Below are 26,406 nucleotides of genomic sequence, written 5' to 3'. Positions count from 1 at the left end.
TAAGGCTAAGATTATCTGGAGGACATGCAAAACTCCTGAAATGGTTGCAGAATAAGTTCTACTTCCTAATTCATATTATTGTAGCTACAAGACAAGCAACATAACCGAGACCAATTGCATACGTATGAGCTGCTCCTTGCAGTGCAAACATGTCCAATGGCTTGAGACTAGAGTCTGGATGCCTCTGGGCCACAGAAAATTTGAATGTATAAGCCACAAAACTGGTTTCTAGTAAACTATCTGCATTCTTTAAAATTCAAACATCTCATTTATGATTTTCACAAACTTCACATGAAACGTGCGCAGAAGAGAAACAAAATGTAATCCATGTTGCAAATTTCTTATTTTACCTAGTATCTCATCTACTAGGGCACACTGATATGATGACAGAGTTAAATTAAGGATTCTAAAGATTGGTCAACAAAAAATAGGATTAGAATACCACTGTAAATTCTGATAAATACTATGTCCAAAAAGAGCGACTATGAGGCCTGGATTGACAGTATAAATATTCTTCTTGCAGTTTCATACATATCTATAAAGACTTACCATTCGCACATGGCCACAAACCATAAGGCCAACATTTTTAGTAAAGGCATGCACCAAGTTCAGCAGTGCTGGACGGGAATTAGGAGTACCAATCATCACCAGACACTGGGGCCTAAATAAATAAATAAAGCACAAAAAACAATAAATGTGCATTTTAAATATATTATATATATTATATATATACACATAGTATATATTATATATATTATACACACACACACACACAAACACAAACTTTAGGGGGGGTGCCCCCTGCCTGCCTATGACGTCACCAACCATCCCTCGATAGCTTGCTTCGCTTGCTATCGGTACAAGGGTATATTCCAACCTGGTCAAAACTTTGGCCCCGAGATTTATTTATAGTTATAGGAAATATTAATAAACCTATTAGAAATTTTTGGCTATGCAAGCTGAATGGTAATCTACTTACTGAAGTATCGCCAGTATCTAACTTAATACGCAGAAGGAATGCGATTTCTGCATGATCACCAGTCATAATTTTGTCAGCAATTGAATGTTTATGCAGTTATACAATTTGTAAGCGTTTGCCAATACATAGTCTTTATTTGTCGACTGCTGACACACAATTGAACGACTACTATTCTTAGTGGAAAAGTTGTATATAAGGTATTTTGTTTGAAGTACAGTATGCATGTTAAATTGGTTGTATTGACAGGAGTGTACCATTCTTGTTTTCTCCTAATGAAGACGAAAAAAATTATACGTAGATTGTACAAACGCATCGATAACATTGATTCAGCAGAATTCTTTCGAATAAATGGCAAATCACGTACAGGAAAACCTTGATTATCCGTCAGGGGTTGGTAATGAGGCCGTGATGAATAAGAGAAGAGACAAATAACAGAACAAGTACTTAAAAATTATATACTGTAGACTGGCGAATAGTCATATTTATTTACAAAACATAATATAGTTTTAGTAAAATTAATGAATTCATATAATAATGTAACGACCAGTGTAATAAGGAAACACAACTCAGGGGTACTGGAGTTTTCTATGTTTTACTTGGAGTCTTCATTCCATAACAAATGGTGCCCTGTCTTATACTCCATTATCTGGGTTGCAGAGCACACCTCCAAAACAATAAAAGAAAGCTTTCCCTACCAATCAGTTTATCTCCTGCCACTCACATTCTTTTTTTCTCTACACCGCAAACACTCCTGCTTATTGTCTCCTGACTCCCTACTCAAAACTTCCTTGTGCCACACCTCACTTTTTCTCCTGTTACTCATCTCCTAAGAAGTGTGTCTGCCCTCTACAGAACAGAAACTCTTCATCCACTCCCATCACTTAGAGCATTCATTACACATTTTCTGCTCCCCAGTAGTGCATCACAAGCAGCCTGCATGTCACAATATATTAACAAAACATAATATAACAGAGGGCGGCATGGTGGCACAGTGGTAGCGCTGCTGCCTCTCAGTTAGGAGACCTGGGTTCGCTTCCCGGGTCCTCCCTGCGTGGAGTTTACATGTTCTCCCCATGTCTGTGTGGGTTTCCTCCCCCAGTCCAAAGACATGCAGGTTAGGTGCACTGGCGATCCTAAATTGTCCCTAGTGTGTGCGTGTGTGTCCTACGGTGAGTTGGTGCCTTGCACCCTGTGCTGGCTGGGACTGGCTCCAGCAGACCCCGCGTGACCCTGTGTTAGGATATAGCGGGTTGGAGAATGACTGACTAATATAACAAAATTTTTTTTTTTGGCCCTGACGGTTAATGGAGACTGACGGTTAGTTGAGTGACAGATAATAGAGGTTTTACTGTACTCGTGGAAACCAGTGCAAATTAAGGGGAAGTACATTTAGGATGGAAGCCAGGAAAAGCTACTTTAATCAAAAAGTTGAGGGAGTCTGGAACAAATTACCAAGAAAAGTGTACTTGAAGCAGAAACCATGAGAACCTTTAAGAAGTATCTGGGTGAGGTACTGGGACAGCTTAGCTATTAGCTACACAAATGAGCCTGATGGACTGAATGGTCTCCTCTTCTTTGTCAAATTTTTTACAGTCTTATTACTAGATCCTTTTTGTTCAGGTGATGCTTCTTTTGAAGCCATCCATACTGGGCCTCCCAGAACGTGACCTGGGCTCCACACTCCACACAATAATTGGGCTTCTGACTCCAAGGGTGTCTCTTTGCTGCAGGCTCATTACACTTGAGCCTCGCTACACTTGCCTTTAATCAGTTATGATCTTGATATCATGAGGGAAATCACAGTACAGGCAATAAACACTGAATATTAAATTACCTGCTCTTGAGGTACTTGTACATCTGTCTGAAAAAATTAAATTGACTTGTTATGGACTCTCCAAAGTGTTTCTTGTGTTTAGTAGACAGACACAATCATTCACTTAATTCTTAATTTATTCATTTTCTGTGCCATTATTTACAATACTCAATTAAATTCTCTATCATAAAGACCAAGCAAAGAATAGTATCACGTGAAGCTTGCTAAAACAAAAACAGAATAAGGTCTGTTCAATGTTCTAGCCTCAGTGAAATTTTGCTGCTCACAGATACATACAGTACATCCGGAAAGTATTCACAGCACATCACTTTTTCCACATTTTGTTATGTTACAGCCTTATTCCAGAATGGATTAAATTCATTTTTTTCTTCAGAATTCTACACACAACACCTCATAATGACAACGTGAAAAAAGTTTACTTGAGGTTTTTGCAAATTTATTAAAAATAAAAAAGCTGAGAAAGCACAAGTACGTAAGTATTCACAGCCTTTGCTCAATACTTTGTCGATGCACCTTTGGCAGCAATTACAGCCTCAAGTCTTTTTGAATATGATGCCACAAGCTTGGCACGCCTATCCTTGGCCAGTTTCGCCCATTCCTCTTTGCAGCACCTCTCAAGCTCCATCAGGTTGGATGGGAAGCGTCGGTGTACAGCCATTTTAAGATCTCTCCAGAGATGTTCAAATCGGATTCAAATCTGGGCTCTGGCTGGGCCACTCAAGGACATTCACAGAGTTGTCCTGAAGCCACTCCTTTGATATCTTGGCTGTGTGCTTAGGGTCATTGTCCTGCTGAAAGATGAACCGTCGCCCCAGTCTGAGGTCAAGAGCGCTCTGGAGCAGGTTTTCATCCAGGATGTCTCTGTACATTGCTGCAGTCATCTTTCCCTTTATCCTGACTAGTCTCCCAGTCTCTGCCGCTGAAAAACATCCCCACAGCATGATGCTGCCACCACCATGTTTCACTGTAGGGATGGTATTGGCCTGGTGATGAGCGGTGCCTGGTTTCCTCCAAACGTGACGCCTGGCATTCACACCAAAGAGTTCAATCTTTGTCTCATCAGACCAGAAAATTTTCTTTCTCATGGTCTGGGAGTCCTTCAGGTGCCTTTTGGCAAACTCCAGGCGGGCTGCCATGTGCCTTTTACTAAGGAGTGGCTTCCATCTGGCCACTCTACCATACAGGCCTGATTGGTGGATTGCTGCAGAGATGGTTGTCCTTCTGGAAGGTTCTGCTCTCTCCACAGAGGACCTCTGGAGCTCTGACAGAGTGACCATCGGGTTCTTGGTCACCTCCCTGACTAAGGCCCTTCTCCCCCGATCGCTCAGTTTAGATGGCCGGCCAGCTCTAGGAAGAGTCCTGGTGGTTTCGAACTTCTTCCACTTACGGATGATGGAGGCCACTGTGATCATTGGGACCTTCAAAGCAGCAGATATTTTTCTGTAACCTTCCCCAGATTTGTGCCTCGAGACCATCCTGTCTCGGAGGTCTACAGACAGTTCCTTTGACTTCATGCTTGGTTTGTGCTCTGACTTGAACTGTCAACTGTGGGACCTTATATAGACAGGTGTGTGCCTTTCCAAATCATGTCCAGTCAACTGAATTTACCACAGGTGGACTCCAATTAAGCTGCAGAAACATCTCAAGGATGATCAGGGGAAACAGGATGCACCTGAGCTCAATGGCAAAGACTGTGAATACTTATGTACATGTGCTTTCTCAATTTTTTTATTTTTAATAAATTTGACAAAATCTCAAGTAAACTTTTTTCACATTGTCATTATGGGGTGTTGTGTGTAGAATTCTGAGTAAAAAAGTGAATTTAATCCATTTTGGAATAAGGCTGTAACATAACAAAATGTAGAAAAAGTGATGCACTGTGAATACTTTACGGATGCACTGTAGTCATAATCAGAACTCTTGGTTGCCAGTTTGTCAACCATACAGGAACTGGTCTTAGAACTGGTGCTACGATATAAAATACTGAACAATATAAATACCAGACAATAAAATGAACTTGCAACTGTATTGTGTTATGATGACAACATTAGAGTAAAGGGCAAGAAAATCAGATTTTCTTCCAATAAGATCAAGGGCCTAGCACAGTGCAAACTACGAAGAAGTACCAATTATAATCAGGAGGTGGTAGGAAAGGAAGGGATTTACATCTGAGTATGTATGCTAAGTAAGTGAATGAATACAGGAAAGAAGCTAAGGAGATAACACGTACTTCAAGTGGCAAGAGACTTCTACCTCCTCTGGGATGCTAATATGGTGAATTATTGGCCGTTGTGGTGCGAGAAGCCTTCTACAATCTTCCTTGCTCTATACATAATCCTGGCAATGAACAACTCATTTATTGATGGAAGAGGACAGCCAATGATCTCCTTGGCAGATTGTACCACCTGCATGTAGTCTGATCTTGAAAATGTACAAGTTAGAAGAGAACCACAGCGATAGAAAAAGGCAAAATAGTCTCTTGATGCCTAAAAAGAACATTAGGATATATTGGAAATTTTTGAATAAAAGTGCATGTTTATTTGATATTTGGGCTAATGTCTTCACACATTATACACTTCACGTCATTAGTAGTATAACATGGAAAATGTTTCTGCTTTAGGTATGTGTTCAGTATTTCCTTTCATCCTACACTTACCCAGATCTTTGTAGACATAGAACACACATGAAATGGATGTATTCCAAATAATTATATACTGTATTATTTACACTATACAACTCCAGGAACTTCACGTGCAGGTAAGGAGTCTTGGCTTGAGCTGGGAGAGTTGAGCTCCGTCAAGGTAGGGGATGGGACAGCAGGTTGCTTGCTGCTTGTGCTGATCGACACATTTACAAAACATAAGACGTTGATGTAGAGGTTCCAAAGGGATTTAAGGTGGGCTGGGATTATGAGTTTTTTCATAGGCTTCACGGATTCTAGAGTTAATGGTGTGGAGTTCTATATTACTACAAGCATAGCATTGACAGGTGGTTCATCTCTCCTTGGTAGCAGATCTCATTACCACTGGTGATTAAACCCACAACTGTCATATCATCAGCAAATTACACAATGTTAATGGACTTATCAAAGGAGGTACATGTATTAGTGTTAATTGAGAACATGGTAGGCAAATGAATGCAGCCCTGGGGAGCACCTGTGCTGGCAGACAAACAATCATGCAGATTTAAGCTCAGTCTTACATTCCACTTCCTTCCACTTATAAAGTTAGTAATCTACTTACAAATACTACATGGGTACAGCTACTTTCATTAGTTTAATGTAAAGCAGTTCTAGAACGATGGTGTTGAAAATCCACAAACAATATACTAACAAATTTATTGGAAAAATAGAAAATCCCTAAGACTTTGATGGAGCCACCTACTGACCACATCTTCAATGAAATTGTTTGCTTAAAAAAAACAAAGGAAGATTGAGGTGCATCACCATCAAACTCACAAAGGTATCCATAGCTACTGATGTCACAGCAACTGTCCTAAAATTATTAATTTCCCTAAGTCTATCCTCATCATAATTGGAACAATAATAAATGTTTTAGAGCAGGGTAGAACGCTGCATAATTGTAGTGAGGTATTAAATATCTTTTTCAAATTAATTTTGAATCCAGAAATCATATGAAATTAAAACTAATGGTTGAAATAATTGTGGGTCTGATATATAGAGCAAAATATTGTCTGCATATAGTAATATTTAAACTTGGAGTCTGTCTCTGATAATCCCTTTTACCTCTGGTTTCTTCCAGAGATGAACAGACAATGGCTCAATTGATAACGCAAAAGGCATCAGTACTAGTGGGGACCCTTGTCAAGTACCATCTGAGTTTGTGTTATCAATTATTATTAACGGATGGATGCTAGCATGCTGGATAAATATAGAGTAGTTTAATCCATGTAAAACTATTGGTGCCAAATCCAAATTTGGGCAGTGCAGTAAATATTTATAATTAGCATAATTTAGAAATAAAAAATAAACTTCTCTTTTTGTGGTTTAAAATAGAGTTCAAGGGAAAATTATCCAAATGTTCTATACTAGAAAGGTATACTAGAAACTGTGCAGGCACAGCTGTTAGACACAGTTGCTAGCCAATGCTGTTCTGCTTGTAGCTTACATACAAGACATTATGGAACACTGTTGTGATTGTTATTCCCATTCCCAAGGCCTTTGGTTGCTTTTCTTTTTCCTGGCAGCATGCTGGCACATTGATTACTGCTTCTGCCTCATGGATCCAACATTAAAGACTCAAATCAAACACCTAGTCATTGTTTGTGTGGAAGCTGCAAGCTGTCTATTTGCTTGTGTAGGTTTGAATTTATTGTCACTATTAATCCCCTATTTCGTGTAATACCATATAGGATAAAATTATGCTATGAATCCACTGGGATCTCCTATGTCACACTGTTCAAGCACCGACTTATCTTACTCATCTGGAAGAATCCTAATCTCCCCCTCTTTAATTGAAAAGGAAAGCGATGCCTTATATACTATAAAATGAGGATAAGAAAACTTAACTTGCCCTAAAAGGATAGATACAAAGCTTCATAACTTGGCAAGAAATCATGAATTCTCTTCTAAAATAATCTGCTGTGCCTCTGCCTTTGTTCTGTTTTCTTTTGATTTTTTTTTTTTCAAATACATGAGGAATTGTTTCATAATGGGCCTTTTGTTCATGTGGCTCTCTGAACTGTAGGGGTGAGGTGTGGATTACAATATTTTTTTTTGCAATTCCGCATAATAATGCATAGGGATGTTTGTACTAACGGTTTTTTATTGAACAGCTTTTTACAGTTGATGTGATTGGATAATGCCTACAGGTTTTAGTAGTATTTTAGTACCTATATGTAAAACTTCAGTCTTGCAACTGTTCCTGTTTAGGTAGTCGTGGCTCAGCCAGGCATTGATATGGACAAGATAATCAATTAGCAATACTCTTGAAAGGACATTAGAGGAGTTTTATGAGTATAGTCAGCATGAAAATTCCATCTCGGGGCAGGCTTTCAATTATCCTACCCAGAGGGAAAAGGCAAACAATAAAAGAATAAGCCACATACTGTGCCCTACAGAACACTCTGGGTGAAAGGGATAGTTGTAGATTTCCAGCTGCCAAGAAACACAAACTGCTGTCTGCTAAGCGAATAGGACTGACAGAGGTACACTCATAAGGCCCAAATATGATTGAAGATGTCAAACAGGAAAAGAAAGGCACACTGCATTAAAAAAGCAGCTAAAATTTCCTGTAGTAGAAGAACAGAACAATTACAATTATCAGTTATAAGAAGGTAATTTAAACACTTAGCTGTTAGCCATAATGTTATGTACTGCTCCAAAACATGACACAGAAGGGTTTAAACAGCATGTTACTCCTTCATGCGAGAAATGAATGGTGCATCAACAGTCATTTACAACCATGTGGCACGATGGCAGTTTACCAATATACATTGATAGCATTTGCAATATCAGAGCAAAAGACTGACTACACAAGGCAAAGAGTCATACAAGCAAGTGACAGACTTAGTGTTACACCCAAACATATTAATGAATAGAATACAGTAAACTGACTGACATGAAAAAATAATCATCAATAAAAGTCACAATGAATGTTGTAATAGTAATAGTACTGCCACGTGCACAGAGCCCAGTGAAATTCCTACTTGCATGTCTGACCATCATGATGTCAGACTGTCAGAAAAATTTGCTTTCCCTTCATTAATCTCTCCTGCAGTGTATGAGTGCCTGGTCACTTACATCAAATCATCGTAAGAACAGTAATTTTAAAAGTCAGTGTGTCAACCATGCCATGGCCATCCACTCTCTGTCTCCAAATATTTGACTCTTGGGAACTGTGGATCCTTTTCTCTTCATCCTCACATTAATATTAACTTTTGTTAAAACAGTACTGACTGAATCTGAGAGTTTTTCAATCAGGTATTCTAGACATAATAAATGTAATGCTCAGCAAGTCAGATTCACAAATTTCCCCTCTTATGTTAAGGGAGATTCACAAAAACCTGCTGCACTCAAAATACAAATTTTAAAAATATGCAACTAAATATATGCCTTACACCTGATGCACGCTGGGATAGGCTCAAACTTTCCTATGAACCTGCTTGAGATAAGCAGGTTTGGAAAATGGATGGATAGATGCGTTTTTTCACATTTACATGCCTATTTCATCTTTGATTCACACTTACCTGTAAAATGAGAAAATGCATTTGTTCATCATAGATTTGCCAAGCTTTATTTTAGCAGATTACAGGCAAAGAAACAAATGACAGAGCACATCTAAATATACGAGTGGATCACATGTTAATAAAAAATAACATGGAGACATAATGGAGACAAATATTGCATTAGTTTTACTCCTAATTGTTAAACTTGTGTTATAAACTTAATAAATACTTTCATCAAAGAGAAATACTACAAATGTTACCTGAAATTTTTAATGTGATCCTCAACACCAGTTAGCCGGATGGAGTGCTGCAGTGCCTGGAGGTATGTTAAGGCTTGGGTGGAAGAGCCCCAGTTGACATCTGAAATGCATACCAAAATTAGTCACACTCTATGAACTTCATCCAAAGCATAATAACACTAGGCGCATCTACAACACAGAGAAAATCAGAGTAATGTATTAAACATAAAGAAAATCCAAGGTTTTGGTGTGTTACAATTCAACTGTTACATATGCTGTTGTTTAGGCTATGAGTTTATTACTCATAGAGCAATTAGAACAAATGAAACATGACAAGTAAGTACAACCGTTTGATATAGCTGCCAGCCCTGGTATCTATGCAACAAATATAAGATGGTTGGGCCAGACATTAACACTCCTTGTGCCCATATCTGTGGTCTATGACTGCAGATAGCATCAGGTAGTGCATTACTTCAAAAACAAAGATTTTTTAAATTACAGTGTGAATTTTATTTCAGCAATGTGATTGTAATGTGCAGTTACCAACCTGTAAAATCTATATTTACTGGTTATTGCTTAACTATTATAAAATGTTATTTAGTATTGAATTGCTGTTGATGGTCAAACACCACAATTTGACCAAATCTGACCAGTTGTAGCAAAATAGTAGAATAAAACTGCATAAAAAGGTTTAATTTTAGACTAAATGCCATTGATCAGCAGATGAGCAAGCAAATGCATCAAGATATCATATAATCTGGGCTAGAGGTTGATTGAGCACAACAGCTAAAATTTGACAGTGAACACACACACACAGACACGTGCATGCGCAGAGTACATACACAAAAGGTATATTACAAGGTATCTGAAACTCTGAGCAATGCAATAACCCAAAAACATAACTTTATTCAGGGAGCTTAATTAACACAGCAAAGATTTCATAGAATCAAAGAAGCATAATACCAGTGGGACCTAAATATCTGTACTGTTTTTAACTCTTACCTCTTTCATCATATCACTTACGCATGAGAAGCGTTGCCAGGCAACAAGAAAAGATGGGCAGGGTTATGGAAAAGCCGTGCAAGGCCATACCTGACACTAAGGACCAACTAATTAAAAAAGCAAACAAATTTTTTCTTCTTACACCCTGTACTTGCTGCATAGGCATCTGTAGAGCTTGGCCTTCTTTAGGCATTAATCACAGATTAACTTCAAAATATTATATTTTAATATGCTTTTGTTGTTCCATAAAATATCTAATAGTTCTCTTGTGTCTGCTTTGCTTTCCTTTTGTTAAATTAACACTCCAATATTAATCAAATGACTCCACAAAACAATTTGTAGAAGAAGTGAAAAATGATCCTGAAATGCATAGTACTGCCTCTAAGCTCGTGTTACCTCAAAGCAGATCTCAAAGTCAAATACAATATATAGAGCTTTTTAAAAGAGGGGGCAAAATATTACCCCTGCCTCACTGCTGCAGCCCATGTCTACACCTACAAAAGGTCCTGCAAATGACAAGAAAAGTTTTCTATCACTTTCTGATTTACATTACTAAAAAGACTTTTAAAATTTTAATCCAATAACTACTTCATTTCACAGTCCTACATGATTACCTTGCATAATGTTAGCAGGCATTGAAATTTGTTTACCTTACATTTCACTGAGTTGAGGTTGACACAGTTACACAAGGGGGCTATAACATCTACCACATTACTGGTACAAACACACAGCTCCTTAAAAATCTTGTAAAACACAAAGTAATCAAGGGCTGATTGGAACTGCAAAGTAAGAAACATACCTCATCAGCAAACAGCAGTGGCAGTTTGTGCAACCAAACAAATATTTCCTCTGCAACAGATAGCCATCAAAAATTAATAATAAATACAATAAATTAATATTAAAGACCAGGGTTTTACAGCATTTCAATAGCTAGATAGCTATGAAAGGTGTTTTTAAAAGGTTTTTGGAATTATGCTATATGTTGAAATGTAATAAAGCAGCTGTATTTTTCCTCTTTCTTAAAGCCTTTATTAGATTCCAAATCCTTCAAGCAGACATATTTCAAAATGCTAGATGGAATAACCAAAAATGCGAGAAAAAAACAGCACTTTCTATAACTTTTAACTCCTTAAACAGCTATTAAGACACAGGAAAGCATCGAGCCTGAGGTATAACAGCAAAGAGAGGAGTTTAGGAAACATGTTTGTCAATTGCATAGTTCTGGACTCCTCAGGCATATCCAGATGACTCGGTTCACAAAAATGTCCCAAAGCCTGGATAGCTTGATAAATTCCAAGAAGACAACAGTCAGATTGTAAGCAAATGTGACAAACTACCAACAGCTTTTTAAATCATATTATTTGAATATTTTTACAAAACATAACCCAATAAATGTTAAGAGTTGCTCTGAGAAGCTCTCGTCAGTGCTTCTCTCTTTAACCAGAACATTCAGTAAGCACTTATTTATATAAAAGATATTGTACTTGACCTTTACATCTCTCTTGTTTTGCAAATGCAATGTTCACATTTGAAAAGAGCCTTGTCTTACAGTTCAAAAATTATTAATACATATTGTATATAGCAATATGCATTTCTTATAAGATAAAATACTTTTTATATAAATATAACATAAATCTTTATGTAAAAATGTTGTAATAATTCAGATGGTTGCATAACCATTCCAAATGTATTTGAGGGGAACAATTTATTTATTTACTAAGCAGGGCTCAAAAAATTAAGGGAACACTTAAATCATACATCAGATCTGAATGAATAAAATATTCAAGTTGAAAAGTCTATGGCAGCATCAGAGCACTGATACATAACGTCCCAGAGGTTCTCAGTTGGATTCAGGTCTGGGGAACGTGTGGGCCAGTCAATGGCGTCAATGCCTTCATCATCCAGGAAATGTCTATACACTCTTGCCACATGAGGATGGACATTGTCCTGCACCAGGGGGAACCCAGGGCCCAATGCACCAGCATAAGGTCTGACAATGGTTCTAAGGATTTCATACCGGATACCTAACAGAGGTCAGGGTACAGTTTCCTAGCACGTGGAGGTTTATGCAACCCTCCAAGACTATGCCTTCTTAGACCATCACCAACTAACTCCCAAAACGGTCATGCTAGATATTATTGCAGGCTGCATACCGTTCACCAATGCATCTTCAGACTTGTTCACGTCTGTCACATATGCTCAGTATTAACCTGCTCTCATCTGTACGGAGAACGAGGCACCAATGGCAGAGCTGCTAATTGTGGTACTCTCTGGATAATGCCAATTGAGCTACACTGATGGGCTGTGAGCACAGGTCCCACTAGAGGACGTTAGGCCCTCACGCCACCCTCATGATGTCCATTTCTGATAGTTTGGTCAGAAACATGCACACCAGTAGCCAGCTGGAGGTCATTTTGTAGGGCTCTGGTAGTGCTCCTCCTGTTCCTCCTTGCACAAAGGAGCAGATAGATACCAGTCCTGCTGCTGGGTTGATGCCCTTCTACGGCCCTGTCCAGCTCTTCAGGTGTAACAATGGGAGATACATAAAACCTTTTTGCCATGGCATGTATGGATGTGCCATCCTAGAGGAGCTGGACTATCTGTATAACCTGAATCTGATGCAGGTACTGCTTCAAGCTACCAGATGTAACAAGGACACTAACCAAATGCAAAACTAGTGCAGAATCAATCAGGAAAGATAAGGAGGAGGCAGTTGTCTGTGGCCACCACCTGCAAAACCATTCTCTTTTCGTTTTTTCTTTTTTGCTGTTTCCTCTCAAGTGCACCTGTTGTCATTTTCATTTGCTCCAATTCAGGTGAAGTTGATTCACAATCACAGACTGATATCCCTGAAGTTTAACTGACTTAGTGTTAGACTGTGATGATTCAGTGTTTCCTTAATTTTTTGAGCAGTGTATTTACTGCTTAGTGCAGCAGTGAACTGCAATTTCAGCTATTCATATAGACATACCACATGTTTATGAGCATTATCGGTTCAACAGAAGGTATTCAACCTTTTTGCAACATACTAAAATAGAACCTTAAAACACTTTAATAACTGGCACATTGAATTCCAGAATGTCCTGCCATACAATGCATTGTGAAACTATGTATCCTCAGCAGCAATCAATAAATTGACTTTCTGAACCTACTTTACGCAGCACTGGGTAGCAGTGAGCTTGAATAATCCTTGTAGTAAGAGATGCAAAGCAGCATTTAAACCTTGATGAGGCACCTTTTCTGGGAATAATTCATCCACAACTGCTCATATTAGACCACATTAGCCTGACTTCACATCTCGGTCCTTTGAGAAAAAACTGATCACCCAGCATGAAGCCACTTTTGTGAAGTGTCAGATAACTTACTGTAATTATTTTCTAGCAGAAAATAAGTCAAACCTTATTTTATACAGCACTTTTCATCATAAACTATTTAACACAAGTATTCAATACAAAGCCTCAGTTCAGGGATATTTGACTATTGCCACCTTCAAACATTTAAGAGTAAATAAGGTAATAATCTGATAAGTGGGGCCTTTATATGCAATAAAGTGATGATAAAATGATTAGTTGTGCTCAAATACTAATGTTCTGAAAAAGCTTTAAGAAAATTTGATCAACTGAGGCAAATAAAGAAGGGGGTAGGGCATGCTGAATATTGGGGATATTAGTTACTACAGTATGATATATCTATTTTAAAGTATTACTTGACCTGCTGTATATCAAACAATATGTAGCCCAAAGCTATGCATGGGAAAACTAACAGGTCCTCCTGTTGCCAGGTATTAAAACTGTTTTAAGAAAAAGCACAGAGTTCAGAACATACTAAGGGGTAAAAGACTTTATCTAAACTGGAGTCTTAGGAGGAAAGGAGTATATTACTGTTGTTTAAGCATATCATACAGCCCAATAGATCATTTGTAAGTTCAATGCGCAAGTTTAATATAAATGGGAAACGGCTGAAGCTCCACTTTTCATGGATACATTAGACTCTTCATAAGTTTGTCATTTTTTGCAAATTTTAAAATCAGTGAAAATTGCATTAGCATGAGTATTGCTGAACTTTTTTTTTTTTTTTTTTTTTTTAACATTAATCACGGTATTTAGTAATGTAACAAATCAATATACTGAAAAACGTGATTATAATGAAAATAAAACAGGAGTACCAGAAGGCTGAGTTTTTACACATAAACTCAATTCTGAACCTTACTGGGCAGCAAAACTGAAGTTAGCACTAAAAAAAGACTACTGTATGCAATCATTTAATTTTCATTGTTATGAAATTTATGTTATGCAGCTATTGTACTACAAGCTGTATTTGCTTGTTTTAATGAGGACATAAATAAGATAAAAATACTAATGACTTAGTTACATATGATGAAATAAAGTAATTAAAACTTAACAACAGACTTAAACCCATCACAACCACTTCTAAGGTACTCACAAACCTTTATGTTTGTGAAGCACATCACTAAGGAAGATTGAATGTATTTTATAATGCAAACAAAAGTACTTATGAAACAATGATGAATGCTAAAATAACAAAATGATTTTCATAAAGTGTGCATGAGTGTCATTCATGTCATACGAGTTTAATGTTGAATGACTGTCAAGCTCTGTCTTTACTGTTGAGCCCTCAACTCCAACAGGTCAGCAGAATAATGATTTAGGTCACTCTTTTTATCAATGGTGTTTTATACACTGATAGTTTGCTGTAATGTACTAAATTATATATTTCAGTATTTTAATTCTTAGCTATCTGTGAGAAAAAATCTGCTTTCAGAGCTCTAAAGCTCCATCTGCTGGGTTTTTGCTTTCTTTACCTTTTTAAAATGTGGTAGCCTGTTGTACTGTGACGATGGTTAATTCCATGTTTAAAGCTAGGGATGTTTTTTTATTTTTATTTTTTTACTACAACTGTACACATAATACAGGTTAATTCACAATGAGACTACTGGACTCAAGCATGTGAGTCACACTTTGTCAAATCAAAAAATCTCTTTGCAATCACTCGATGCACCAAATCCAAGATTTACTTTTTCCTGCCAGCAGCTCACACTGAAAAAAAACGGACATGGTTTTCTCTAGTAATCTTACTACATTAAAGGCCACATCCACTAAATACAAAGTAGCATTAAAATCTGCTTATGTTGAAATAAGTACGTTTTGAAATATTTTTCTAACTTAGCATTTGATTTCCTACCAAAGATCAAAGATAAATGTTTTTCAATTTTAAAGATTGTAGAGGATAAATAAATAAAAATAAAGAAATTGCAATCAAAAAAACTGAAGAGGTTTTGCATGGCTATTTGCTATTAGGAAAAAAAACAAGCAAAATAAATCCCTTGCATACTTTAAAAAAAAGCATAACATGTCTCAAGGGTGGTCGACAAGGCTGAGAACAATATACTGTTTAGTACCCAATTTCAAGATTTGTCTATAATTAAATCACTGATTAATCATCCACCTTCTTTAGCCATCTTTAATAATTATTATTAATTATTTATAATGAGCACAAACACTAATTAAATTAGTAAACTATTGTACAGAAGACAACATATTTGCACCTAACTGTTCTCAAGTTCAATTAGTTTGCACTTAAGGACAAAGATGCACAAATATTCAAGAGTTTAAAAAATAAATTATGTTAAAGAAAAAACAAATTAAGGTAACAAACAGAACAACAGCAGTAAGAGCAAAACACATTTTAAAATAATTGTTAAAGAAAATTATTATAAGGCAAAGAATTGGGGCAATTCCATATCACAGCTGCTCAGTTCTGAATCACACTATACCTGTGTGCAGTCTTCATGTTCTCCTAGTGTCTGTGTGAGTCCCCTCCACCACCCTTGTGGGTACTGTAGTTCCCTTCTCCCACATACCATACCAATGATATGTGTTAGGTTCATTGGATACTCTCTAACTTTGCTCTATTCATGTCAGAACACACAAACAGTGTGTATGTGTGTGTGTGTGCATGTGCTCCCTGTAATGTTCAAAACTGTTAATTGGCAATTGTTAATTTGCTGCTCAAACAGGCTGACCTCCTTGATCATAAATAGTAATGGATGGCAATTTTTGAAGCTGCAAAGTAAAAGACATTTTATGAAGCCACAGCCTCATTTGTAATCATTTCAAACATCTATAAGTTGGAGATGTGGATCCCAGAGATATATATGAAGTTGTAAATGTCCTTGTACCCACATTTTTGATGACTTCCAAGCTAGAAGGACAACAGGTTAGAAATACCAAAATTTTGAACATTAGTTGCTATTAAGCTTTTTATTTTTACAGGCTTAATTAAGAAGCAATGTATCTGTGGTGAATGAAGTATGGCTGCAGGTATCTTCCTTGATATTACCAGGAAGATACAATAAGATGTGAGTAATGAGATTTACAAACATTCTATTTCATGATTTTCATGATTACTATAAACCCATTTAACGGTTGCTTTTAGTATTATGCTTTAAAACCGCTCCTTAGATGAGTGGAATTCCAAGGTCTAACTGGGATTAAATCTGCAAAAAACACAGTAACTAGCAAGTCTTTCTTGCACGTTTGCATTTCTTGTTTCAATCTGAAAACAATTTACGATGCAATAGAAAAAAATGCAAAAAAGATGAAAGACCCCAGGCTCACAAGAGGAACTACAGAGCCAGAATCTTGGCTCTTATACCTATCATAGCTTTTAATGTTTTTTTTTACAAATATTTATTCTTTTCTTCAGGAAGTGAGAGTAAGGTTCAGTGAAACTTGACTCTCTCTGCTTTCAACAGCTTTAAAAAATAAATAAATGTCACAAGCACATTTCTCAGACTTTAAACACCAGGAGACACCAGTGCTTTCAATACAATATTTGGCAGTGATATAATATACACACACTGGATGCTTCAGAAATATCAGCAACTGCCTGCTCTTTATTGGTATTTTCACTAGAGGAAACTCCATGTTCAAATGTAATGTTTCTTTATGTGTGTATTTAAAGCAAAAGATGAAATACATAGAAATAAACACCACATTTCCTCAGCATCTGTCCATGCCTAATTAACGTCATATTTGAATATTTTATTCAACTACCTGGATGATTAGTTTCCTTATGAATTCATCCTCATTCTTTATGTTATTTTATCTCTGTAGCTGGTTTTACAGAGTCACTTTTTTTAAGGGCTGCCTTAAAGAACAGCTCTCCTGACCTCAGCAATGAAAGTAAAAGTAAAGCCTCAGAAAGGAACATGCTTGACTTGAAAGACTGAACAACAGGGTATACCAGCAATTAGCCAAAGTAAACAACACATCTGACTTATGATATGTCTGAACCCAGTGTGAACCACATTATACAGATAGAGCAACAACATTAACTGAAAACATGTTCAACACAAAAATATCCAAATGTCAATGCTGTGCTGAAAGTAGCACAAAAGATATAATCAGACATAAGTCTTCTCCACTTCTAGCACCCTGTGCCTACAATTTTTGCAACACCAGTGACTAATGGCCAAAATCTGCCTGGCCACTTTAACATGCTTCCATCAGGTCAAGTGAAATTCTGCATAAGTGGGATACTGCCATGCCAGCCATGAAAAGTTACAAAAGATAACCTTTTGATGCTCCTCTTTTGTGGCTTTCATTGTGGTGTAATCCAAAATGTATTGGTTGTTATAAATATATTAATACTGCCTTGTTTTTCTGTAAGAAAAGCATATAAAGTACATTAAATGCCAAGCAATTCAAAATAAGTTAAAACAGTGGTCTATTAAGTATTAAGTATTTTGTTGTTCCACATCTTTATATATAATACGCTACTGTGGCTATTCGTTTGTCTGTCCAGGATTTTAAATCACCTGTAGCTTGCAAACCGTTTGAACTATTGACCTGAAATTTGGTACGCATATACTACGTGATGTCTACTATCCGCTTTCGGGGTGATGATTGATCTCCATGGTTATTCCTCTTTTTATTTTATTGTAGGATCAACTCTCAGTATTGGCCAGCAGGGTGGCCATGTGGTGCATGTGCACGGGCGCCATTCTCATCCCTACCACCTTCGTCGTCACTTCCCCTACCTCTTCATATCTTAAATAATTCTTAATGCAGATTGAAGACTTAAGTGCCAGCTTAAGCGAAAAACTAATGAAAACGTACTAAGTAATTGTAACACAAACACTGACTTAATCAGTTTTAAGGCGAAAAGATGCCGACGGAACAAGTGAAGAAGCAGGCCGCTAGGGTAGAGAGAAGAGCAGCTGCTCAGGAAGCAGCAAGCACATCAACGTCTGAGCAAATGAATGCTAAACGTACAGAGAAAGAGGATGAAAACTATGAATGCTCAAGTCAAGTGTATTTACTGCACATTATCGTGCAGTGCGCCGTTACTGGTACTGTAATAATTAGTAAATGCTAAACTTCATTGAGTGAAAACAACATTTTTGAATTTGCAGTTTTAATAATGGAAGAAAAGTATACTTTGTGGCTACATTATTGGGTACACCTGCTCTTTGGTGGAGCAGGATATTTGCTGTAAACTAGCAAATTATGTGCTTGCAAGTCATATACACAGCATAGTGACATGGTCAAGCAGTTTCATTTTTGTTCATCTGAACATTATACAGTGGAACCTCGGTTCACGAACGTCTTGGGACACATACAAATCGGTTTACGACCAAAAAGTTCGCCAAACTTTTGCCTCGGTTCACGACCACACACTCGGTATACGAACAAGCCAGTTTCCCTTTCGGTTTGTACATGTTCAGTCTCTCGCTGTGCATTTCCTGTGCAGAGCGAGCAAGAGAGAGAGATCGAGAGAGCGTGACACACACACACACACACAGGCAGCGCGAGAGAGGGACAGACGAGACAGACGCACACACACAGGCAGCGTAAGAGAGAGGGGACTGGACGCATAAGGTAGGAAGGCAGTTAAAGAATGCACTGGGCTTGATTTTGTTTTCACTTCTGTTTACAGCGATCGGTTCGTAGCATGCATTGTTATAATGTTACTTTTCTTGGTAGTTTATTAAATTATGGATTTTTTCAAATGTTAATTTTTTTCCCTGTGCTTAAAACTCATTAAAAAAAAAAAAAAAAAGTGTTTTTAGGCAGTGGTTGGTAGCGCTATAGCGCGAACTATTGCAGTGTTAGTTTTCTCTGTTGTTCAAGGTTTTCTCAGTGTTATTCAATGTTTTTACATTTAGTTTACTATTACGCTGTGCATTCTATGGTTTAATTAACTATATTTGTGCTTAAAAACTTTAAAAAAAATGTATATTTACATACAGTTCGTATGGTCTGGAACGAATTAATTGTATTTACAATCCTATGGGGGAAATTGCTTCGGTTCACGACCAAATCAGTTTACGACCAGAGTTTTGGAACAAATTATGGTTGTGAACCGAGGTTCCACTGTAATTGGTGACACATTCACCATAGCATGATTGCTGGTACCAGATAAGGTAGTTTAATTGAACATGTTGGAAATTTCATGCATTAATGTCACTAGAAAATATTTTGATGACAAAAGAAAAAAAAATTCAATAAGCAGCAGATCTTTGTGTGAAACATTTTAGTAAAGAGAGAGGTTAGAGGAAAATGGTGAAATTATTTAAACTAAAAGTCACAAATAAAAGTTCTTTACACTACTACTGTACAAAAGAATATCCCTAAATGCACAGTGCAGTGAACCTTGACAAAAGGATAGGCCACAGCAGCAGAACAATACATTGTGTTCCACTCCCCTCAGTTAGGCTACTGTGGGCATATGATCACAAAAAGTGGATGACTAAAGATTTAAAAAATGCAAAATCCTGATCTAAAAAATCTCAATTTTCTCCTCTGAAATGCAGATGGCAGGGTCAGAATTTGGTATAAACAGTATGAATAAATGCATTCAGATATCTGTCAACAGTACAAGCTGATGACCTTTGTAACACCTGAGCATCACCTGAATACCACAGAAGAACTGCGGATGACCATGTGCATCCCTTAAAGACGGTGCTCTATATTTATTCAGGATAATGTGCCATGTCACAAAAGATGCATTATCTCAAGCTGCTTCCAAGAACATGACCTTGATTTTAGTTTAATCCTACAGCTCACCCTCACCTATATTTCTATCTAATATGCAGATTGGCAAATTATGTCCTGCAAAGTGGATCCATCCCACAACATGGATATGAGAGGTATACTTGGCTCTCATTGAAAAATCTAATATTCCTGCCCCACTGATGTGTTCTTCACAAAATGATGATGCTACAGTTGGGTGGTGAAACAGTAGACTGCCATGTGGTATCCAAAAAATAATTAAATAACACAAGCTTTTACCATACGAACAAGGACAGTCTGCAGCACTGCCACATAGATGGTAAGTGTGTATTTTTTTTACCTGCTTGCTTACCTTTGACCAGCATGTGCACTTTTAAAAAATATAAGGGTGTGACCTTGATTCTGTGCACAAATAAATATAAAGAGCACCATTTACAAATGTGAAAAAAGAAAGCTAGAAGGAAAGAGATTTTTCTATTGTAGATGGACAAAAATGGATCTTTACACTATTTTAACCCATGTGCCTTTTTCAAATATGTCACTGCTGAGTCAGGAGAGGAGCATAATTCTGCCTTTACTGATGAGCTTATTTAAGTTTTGTTATCACACTTTTCATTTATCTTTTCTTAAATCCTTCAAACTTTACAATAATCTGAGTGTCACAACAGAACAAAATTCTTTTCATTTTCCAAATTTCAGGGAACAATGGCACAGTGGTAGTGCTGCTGCTTTGCAGTAAGGAGACTGTGGGTTCGCTTCCCGGGTCCTCCCTGTGCGGAGAGCGCTTTGAGTAGTGAGAAAAGCGCTATATAAATGTAAAGAATTATTTAAGATTTATTATTATTAAAAACAGAAGTTTGGATTGCCAGATATGCAGTTTAGGCTGCAATCCCTCATCATGAACTTGAATCTTGCATTTAGGCACTGCAAAAAACATTGTACTGTTTTGTTTTTTTTTTTTGCCGTTTTTGTTTTCAGTGGTTTTCAATTAAACCTTTTGCTTATTGATCGTCAACATTTGAAAAAAAATCCATTGGAATTTAACTCATTGTCACCCTCCTATAGAAACGGCAGACACGAAAAAACGATAACAGTTCATATTAGAAAAAAGAAAAAAAAACTTATAATTTTTGCAGCTCTCGGTTGTGGCAAAAAGAAAAAACACATTGCCAGTGAATTTGGAATTTCGCCATCAACACTGTCAACTTTCTTGAAAGACCGAGCAATAAAAGAAGAAATTGTCGGGTTGCAAACTGCTGCATTTGAAGACATCAAAAAATCAGTTTTTATGTGGTTCAGCGATGCTCGTTCAAGAAACATTCCTATTAATGCGGCACTCATTCATGAAAATGTGAGGTTTCTAAACTCTCTTGGGACCTCCCCAACTGGACTACACGCCAAAGAGCGTCCCGAACTGTGCGATCACCACGTCTGTAGAAGACTGTTTATCTGTTGCCGGAGCAACAACAGACTCACAGCTCTGTTGCGGCTCTTCACCGAAACAAACAAAAAAGATCTCGATGTGTGATGCAAGGAATATTGTAAATGCAGGGAACATGATTACTTGGTCACTAACCTGGCCACGACCCTGCCTGCTGTGTCTGTGTATAGGAGAGTGTCAGATCCCGCTACAATAAATAACCCTGCTGTTTCTGTTTCAAGCTGAATAAAGCTGGTTTTGCTAAAGTACTGAGACTTAGCCTCATGTTTTGGGGTGCAAGACAGGGACTTAGAGCACGACCCTGATCTTTTAGGATTCGTTTTTGTGGTGCCTCACTGCACCACTGTGAGCCTGCTGTTGCCCTGCCCCAGCAATGGACAAACAATCTTCCACAGACACGGCAATCACGCTTTGGGACACACTTCGGCGTGTCGCCCCTTGGGTGGGGGGTGGGATCCCAAAAGAGTTCAGAAACCTCACAATATGAAGAAGAAGAAAAGGATGATTTGGTTTCTGTTTTATAACTGTGCTGCACACAACATGCTTCTACCTTTAGATAATGTTCGAATTGAATTCCTCCCACTCAATTGCACAGCAGTGCTTCAGCCATTGAATTTGGGCATCATTCACACCCTGAAAGTGTATTATCGCAAGGAAATGCTGAGAAATGCTCGTCAGCATAACTTGTAAACAGAAGAAGATTAAAGTTAACGTGAAAGAAGCTAATGATTGCAAATGCCTGGACCCAAGTTAAAGAAAGCATTATAGCAACAAATACAGAATCTCATTACAACTAAATTTTCATTACAATGAAATATTTTTTAGGTCCCTGGCAGTTCATTGTAATGAAATTTTACCTGTATATATCTATTATATATATTTATATAAATATTAGCTCATGACCAGTAAACACACCCCTTATCTAACAGAACACTTTCAGGGTGAAGTAGAATGGGAGATTTACAGCATCAACATGTGGCCAAACAATTTGCCAGATTGTGTGATGCCATAGAATCAGCATGGACTAAAATTACTAAGAAATGTTTACAGTACCTTGATAAATTCATACCTTGTAGAATTCAGGCTGTTCTGGTGGCAAGATGGAGTCCTACCTGCTACTAGACATGTATACCTATTAGGACTGATGTTGCAATAATGTCACTGCCAATAGTGTCTTATGGCTGAACAGCTTTTGCTTGAAGCCCTGAATTGTTCATGTAGGTGGTATAAAGTACATGTCATCAAATCATTTGGCTAATTAGAAGGTTAATTAATTTCTGATCTTAGCAGACATGAAATTAGATTTTCTCAATATATATATTGATATATGGATGGTTTCCCAATCAAAATGCTATTTCAAGCTTGAGCATTCCAAAATGTACGTGCTAAGAAATGAACTGCATAAATTGAAATAAAAAAAATATATATAAAAATTAAAGACTAATACTGCACAACTTGGAAAGTGTTTGGTTACAGGAATAAATATAGTACTATCATGTCACAAATTTGGTACTTCAGCTACTCTCACAATGTCATGTATGAATGATCCTATTAGCCCTGCTTGTTTCACACAGAGTACAGGTTAAGGTCATGTGTTAGCTACTTGGTATCTCAGTTGACAGTATTATCACTGCCGTTTTTTAACAATTTGGCCATCACCTCTCCCTCAATGTTTTTTGATCTTGATTTTTGCTTTACAGTTTCCAGTGCTCATTAACAACATGTTTATTAAACATACTGATTGTTTCTTAACCATACTTATATTTTTTTGTATTTCAGAATTGTGTGAGGCACATTAGAAGATAAACTGCAAAGTAACAAATGGAATACTAAAGGCTTGATTAAACCTGGTCAAGTTTAACAGAGTGAGAAGTTGAGTTTTAATCCATAACAAATAATTGGGGATTAGAGGGAGCTGGTAAAAGATTCCAGGTGTCTGGTCATATAGGAGAAAACACATTACTTGAACACCTGTGCTGCATGGCAGTACTGTTCTAAACTCTACTTTTAACACTGCTGCAGCCACTCTTTTGTGTAATCACCACTGCTTTGTGTCTGAACACAAATGATGAGTAAAACTGCTACCTTAAAGATCTAGAAAATGCAACAATATTTACCAGACTATACAAACTAAAAACATTTCTGTGTGATAACTGAATGTAGAAGTCTATATTTTGCATTTCAAAAAAAATATTTAATTTTTGGCTGTAAGCCAACAAACTATGCTTGGTGTGAATTCTCTGCATTTTTTAAAACATCAGGCACTAGACAGGATGAACTAGTATTGCCCACATAATGGGACTGCAAAGCTTGGTTAATCCAGACAAAACAGTGCTAGTAGTCTGTACCAATAGAGTTGCCTTGTGTAGAAATATAACCGTTCTATGATTACATCTATCCATGTGGACGCACAAGGAACTTACCTGGTTTTTTATAAGTGACATAAATGTACAAGGCCAGGACAATGACATTTGTAAGTAAGGCGGCCCACCAGTTGATAACAAACATCACTACACAGCAAAGAATGGCACCAGTCAGTGAAACCCACATATTGTAGTATTTGAAACCAGGCCTCCATCCTAACAGGGAAAAAAAAGATTAAAGTTATTTAAAGTACAACAATTAATGACATCTCATAAGCTATATCAAATTTAAGCTGCATTTATCTGGAAATCAAGTGTTACATATACAATGCATGTTTCCACGATTTGTAAATTCCCATATCCATCAAACTGAAACCAGGTTTCAAAAGGATTCCATCCTCAACTGTACATACTAAATATTTCAAAACTATGCTGAGTAATATGCAAAGTAATTATCATTTATTTGCTAATACAGGAGTGAGGAGGCATTGCACTCTCTCCGTGCTATGTCAAAATAAGCATTGATTTTAATTTTTTTTTTTTGCCAGAGGCTTCAACACAGAAAACAATCACTTATTCCTGGATCCCATTCCTCGATAAGCTGATTTTGCAATTTGGTAAGGATCATGAAATTTCCTTTGCAAATATGTAGTAAACAAAAATACTTTAGAAACCATGCCATACCTTTGATTCTTTAAGCTAAAAAAAGAAATGTTATCTTTTAAGAATATTACTTAGACCATTCATACACAATTGCCTATAAATGTGAGCAGAACAGACCTAACAGATAAAGAGTACTTAAAAGAAAGCTTCATACATTCTGAAGTATCTTCATTTGAATTTGCCCTAAGATGCTGCCCTAAACTAAACAATCCCAGGAACCCCATAATTTAAGTGAGGAAGTGCAGCAGATGTGAGCAGAAGACAATCACAAGGAGCCAAAATTTTAGAAGGATGAAAGAATGCATGTTAAAGGTTAAGCGATGTACAAAAAGTACAACCACCTAAAACATAAATAAAAAGAAAATGTTGTCAAATGTGTCCTCTGTAAAAACCTAGCAACTTAATCTTTTCACAGGTTACTATCTTGAAATACTGAAGGAGCTTGTTAAAGCAAAAATGTGCTACAGAGCCTCAGAAGAAGAAGTTAAATAGAGAAAAAAATGCTTTCACATTTTCATAAAAAAAAAACTGGATTAATAATCGCTTATTCATTCATTCTATTGTCCATACCATCATATCCAGGTTAGTGTCAAAAGGGCCTGACACTGCCCCAACAACAGCAAAGAAAGAGCCAAATTTGGGGAATTTTTGTTTATAAAAATAATTTTGCAACAATTAGTCATAATTAAAAGCAATATTGGAAGCAGAATGCAACTTCAAATGTTACTAGATGGCACTGAATATGTGCTTAACAGTATTTTACAATAAAGTTAAAAATGGACACAAATAGGCTTGTGGATGCTCAGTAGGTTTTATACACAGTAGATTGAGATTTAGTCATCCTGTGTGACTACAAATCCAAGTGACTGATGTGTATGAGTTGTGGTTGTGGAGGGTCTGGAACGAATTGTTGTTCAATTTTATAAAACATAACATTTTGGAAAGTATGCCTATTATTAGGGTCTGAAAGACCAAGGGCTGTGCTGCAGAGATCATGCACTCAAGCCATTGAAGCCTCCCACCTCCCTGACACCACTGTCCATTTCTAAACCTGTCCTATGTTTGTATCAGTTAGGGCAGCTGTACCTTTCTTGTGTTATTTAATTAGTTCAAACATCATTTGGCTGCAGGTTGATAACATTGGTTCTTTACAATGTAATCTGCAGAAAATATTGCTCAATCAATTCAGTCTGATATAATGTAACATAATTGATTTCCCCTTCTTTTTATTTCCAGAGAAGTGACTTTTTTATACTCTAATTTAACTAAAGCAGCAAAAGAATGTGCTGTTGTGCAAGCTGCTTACATGCACGCAATCTGCCCGGTTTTTGACTCACTTAAATTGTGCATCCTAGTAGCTGTCAGATGAGTAAAAGAAGAAAATATACAAGTTTAAGCAGCCACTCTCAAGGAAAAATTAAATAGTAAACTCATTCCTAGTTGGAGTCTCTCAGAACATTCCTCCATTTTAAGATGGTAGAGTTTGCAAATTTTCTAATGTTTTCCAATATAAAATTTTGAAATTTTAAAATTTCATACAACATAATCTACAAGACATCTGAATGAAAATTGAACTGTCTCAACAAATTTATTTGAAGAATAAGTGTGCCACATCTCAACAAAATTGGTCCATGGGGGGTTGAGTTGTTTTCTGTAGACAGA

General features: G+C 37.0%; 1 protein-coding gene across 4 annotated transcripts in view; it reads right to left on the bottom strand.

The window, feature by feature from the left end:
* Nucleotides 1-26,406, bottom strand: part of slc12a2 (solute carrier family 12 member 2) — a 198,868-nt gene that overhangs the window by 28,868 nt on the left and 143,594 nt on the right. For all 4 annotated transcript variants that reach the window (XM_028804887.2, XM_028804888.2, XM_028804891.2 and 1 more), the window contains exons 14-16: nt 24,142-24,297; nt 9,260-9,359; nt 550-661 (exon numbers count right to left, since the gene is read on the bottom strand). In XM_028804887.2, coding sequence (XP_028660720.1) covers nt 550-661; nt 9,260-9,359; nt 24,142-24,297 — 368 coding nt within the window. The remainder of the gene's footprint in view (nt 1-549; nt 662-9,259; nt 9,360-24,141; nt 24,298-26,406) is intronic.

The sequence above is a fragment of the Erpetoichthys calabaricus genome, chromosome 7 (genome assembly GCF_900747795.2).
Source record: "Erpetoichthys calabaricus chromosome 7, fErpCal1.3, whole genome shotgun sequence".
In the NCBI taxonomy this organism is placed as follows: domain Eukaryota; kingdom Metazoa; phylum Chordata; class Cladistia; order Polypteriformes; family Polypteridae; genus Erpetoichthys; species Erpetoichthys calabaricus.
Note: the sequence above shows the minus strand (reverse complement) of the source record. Positions and strands in the feature narration are given on the sequence as shown.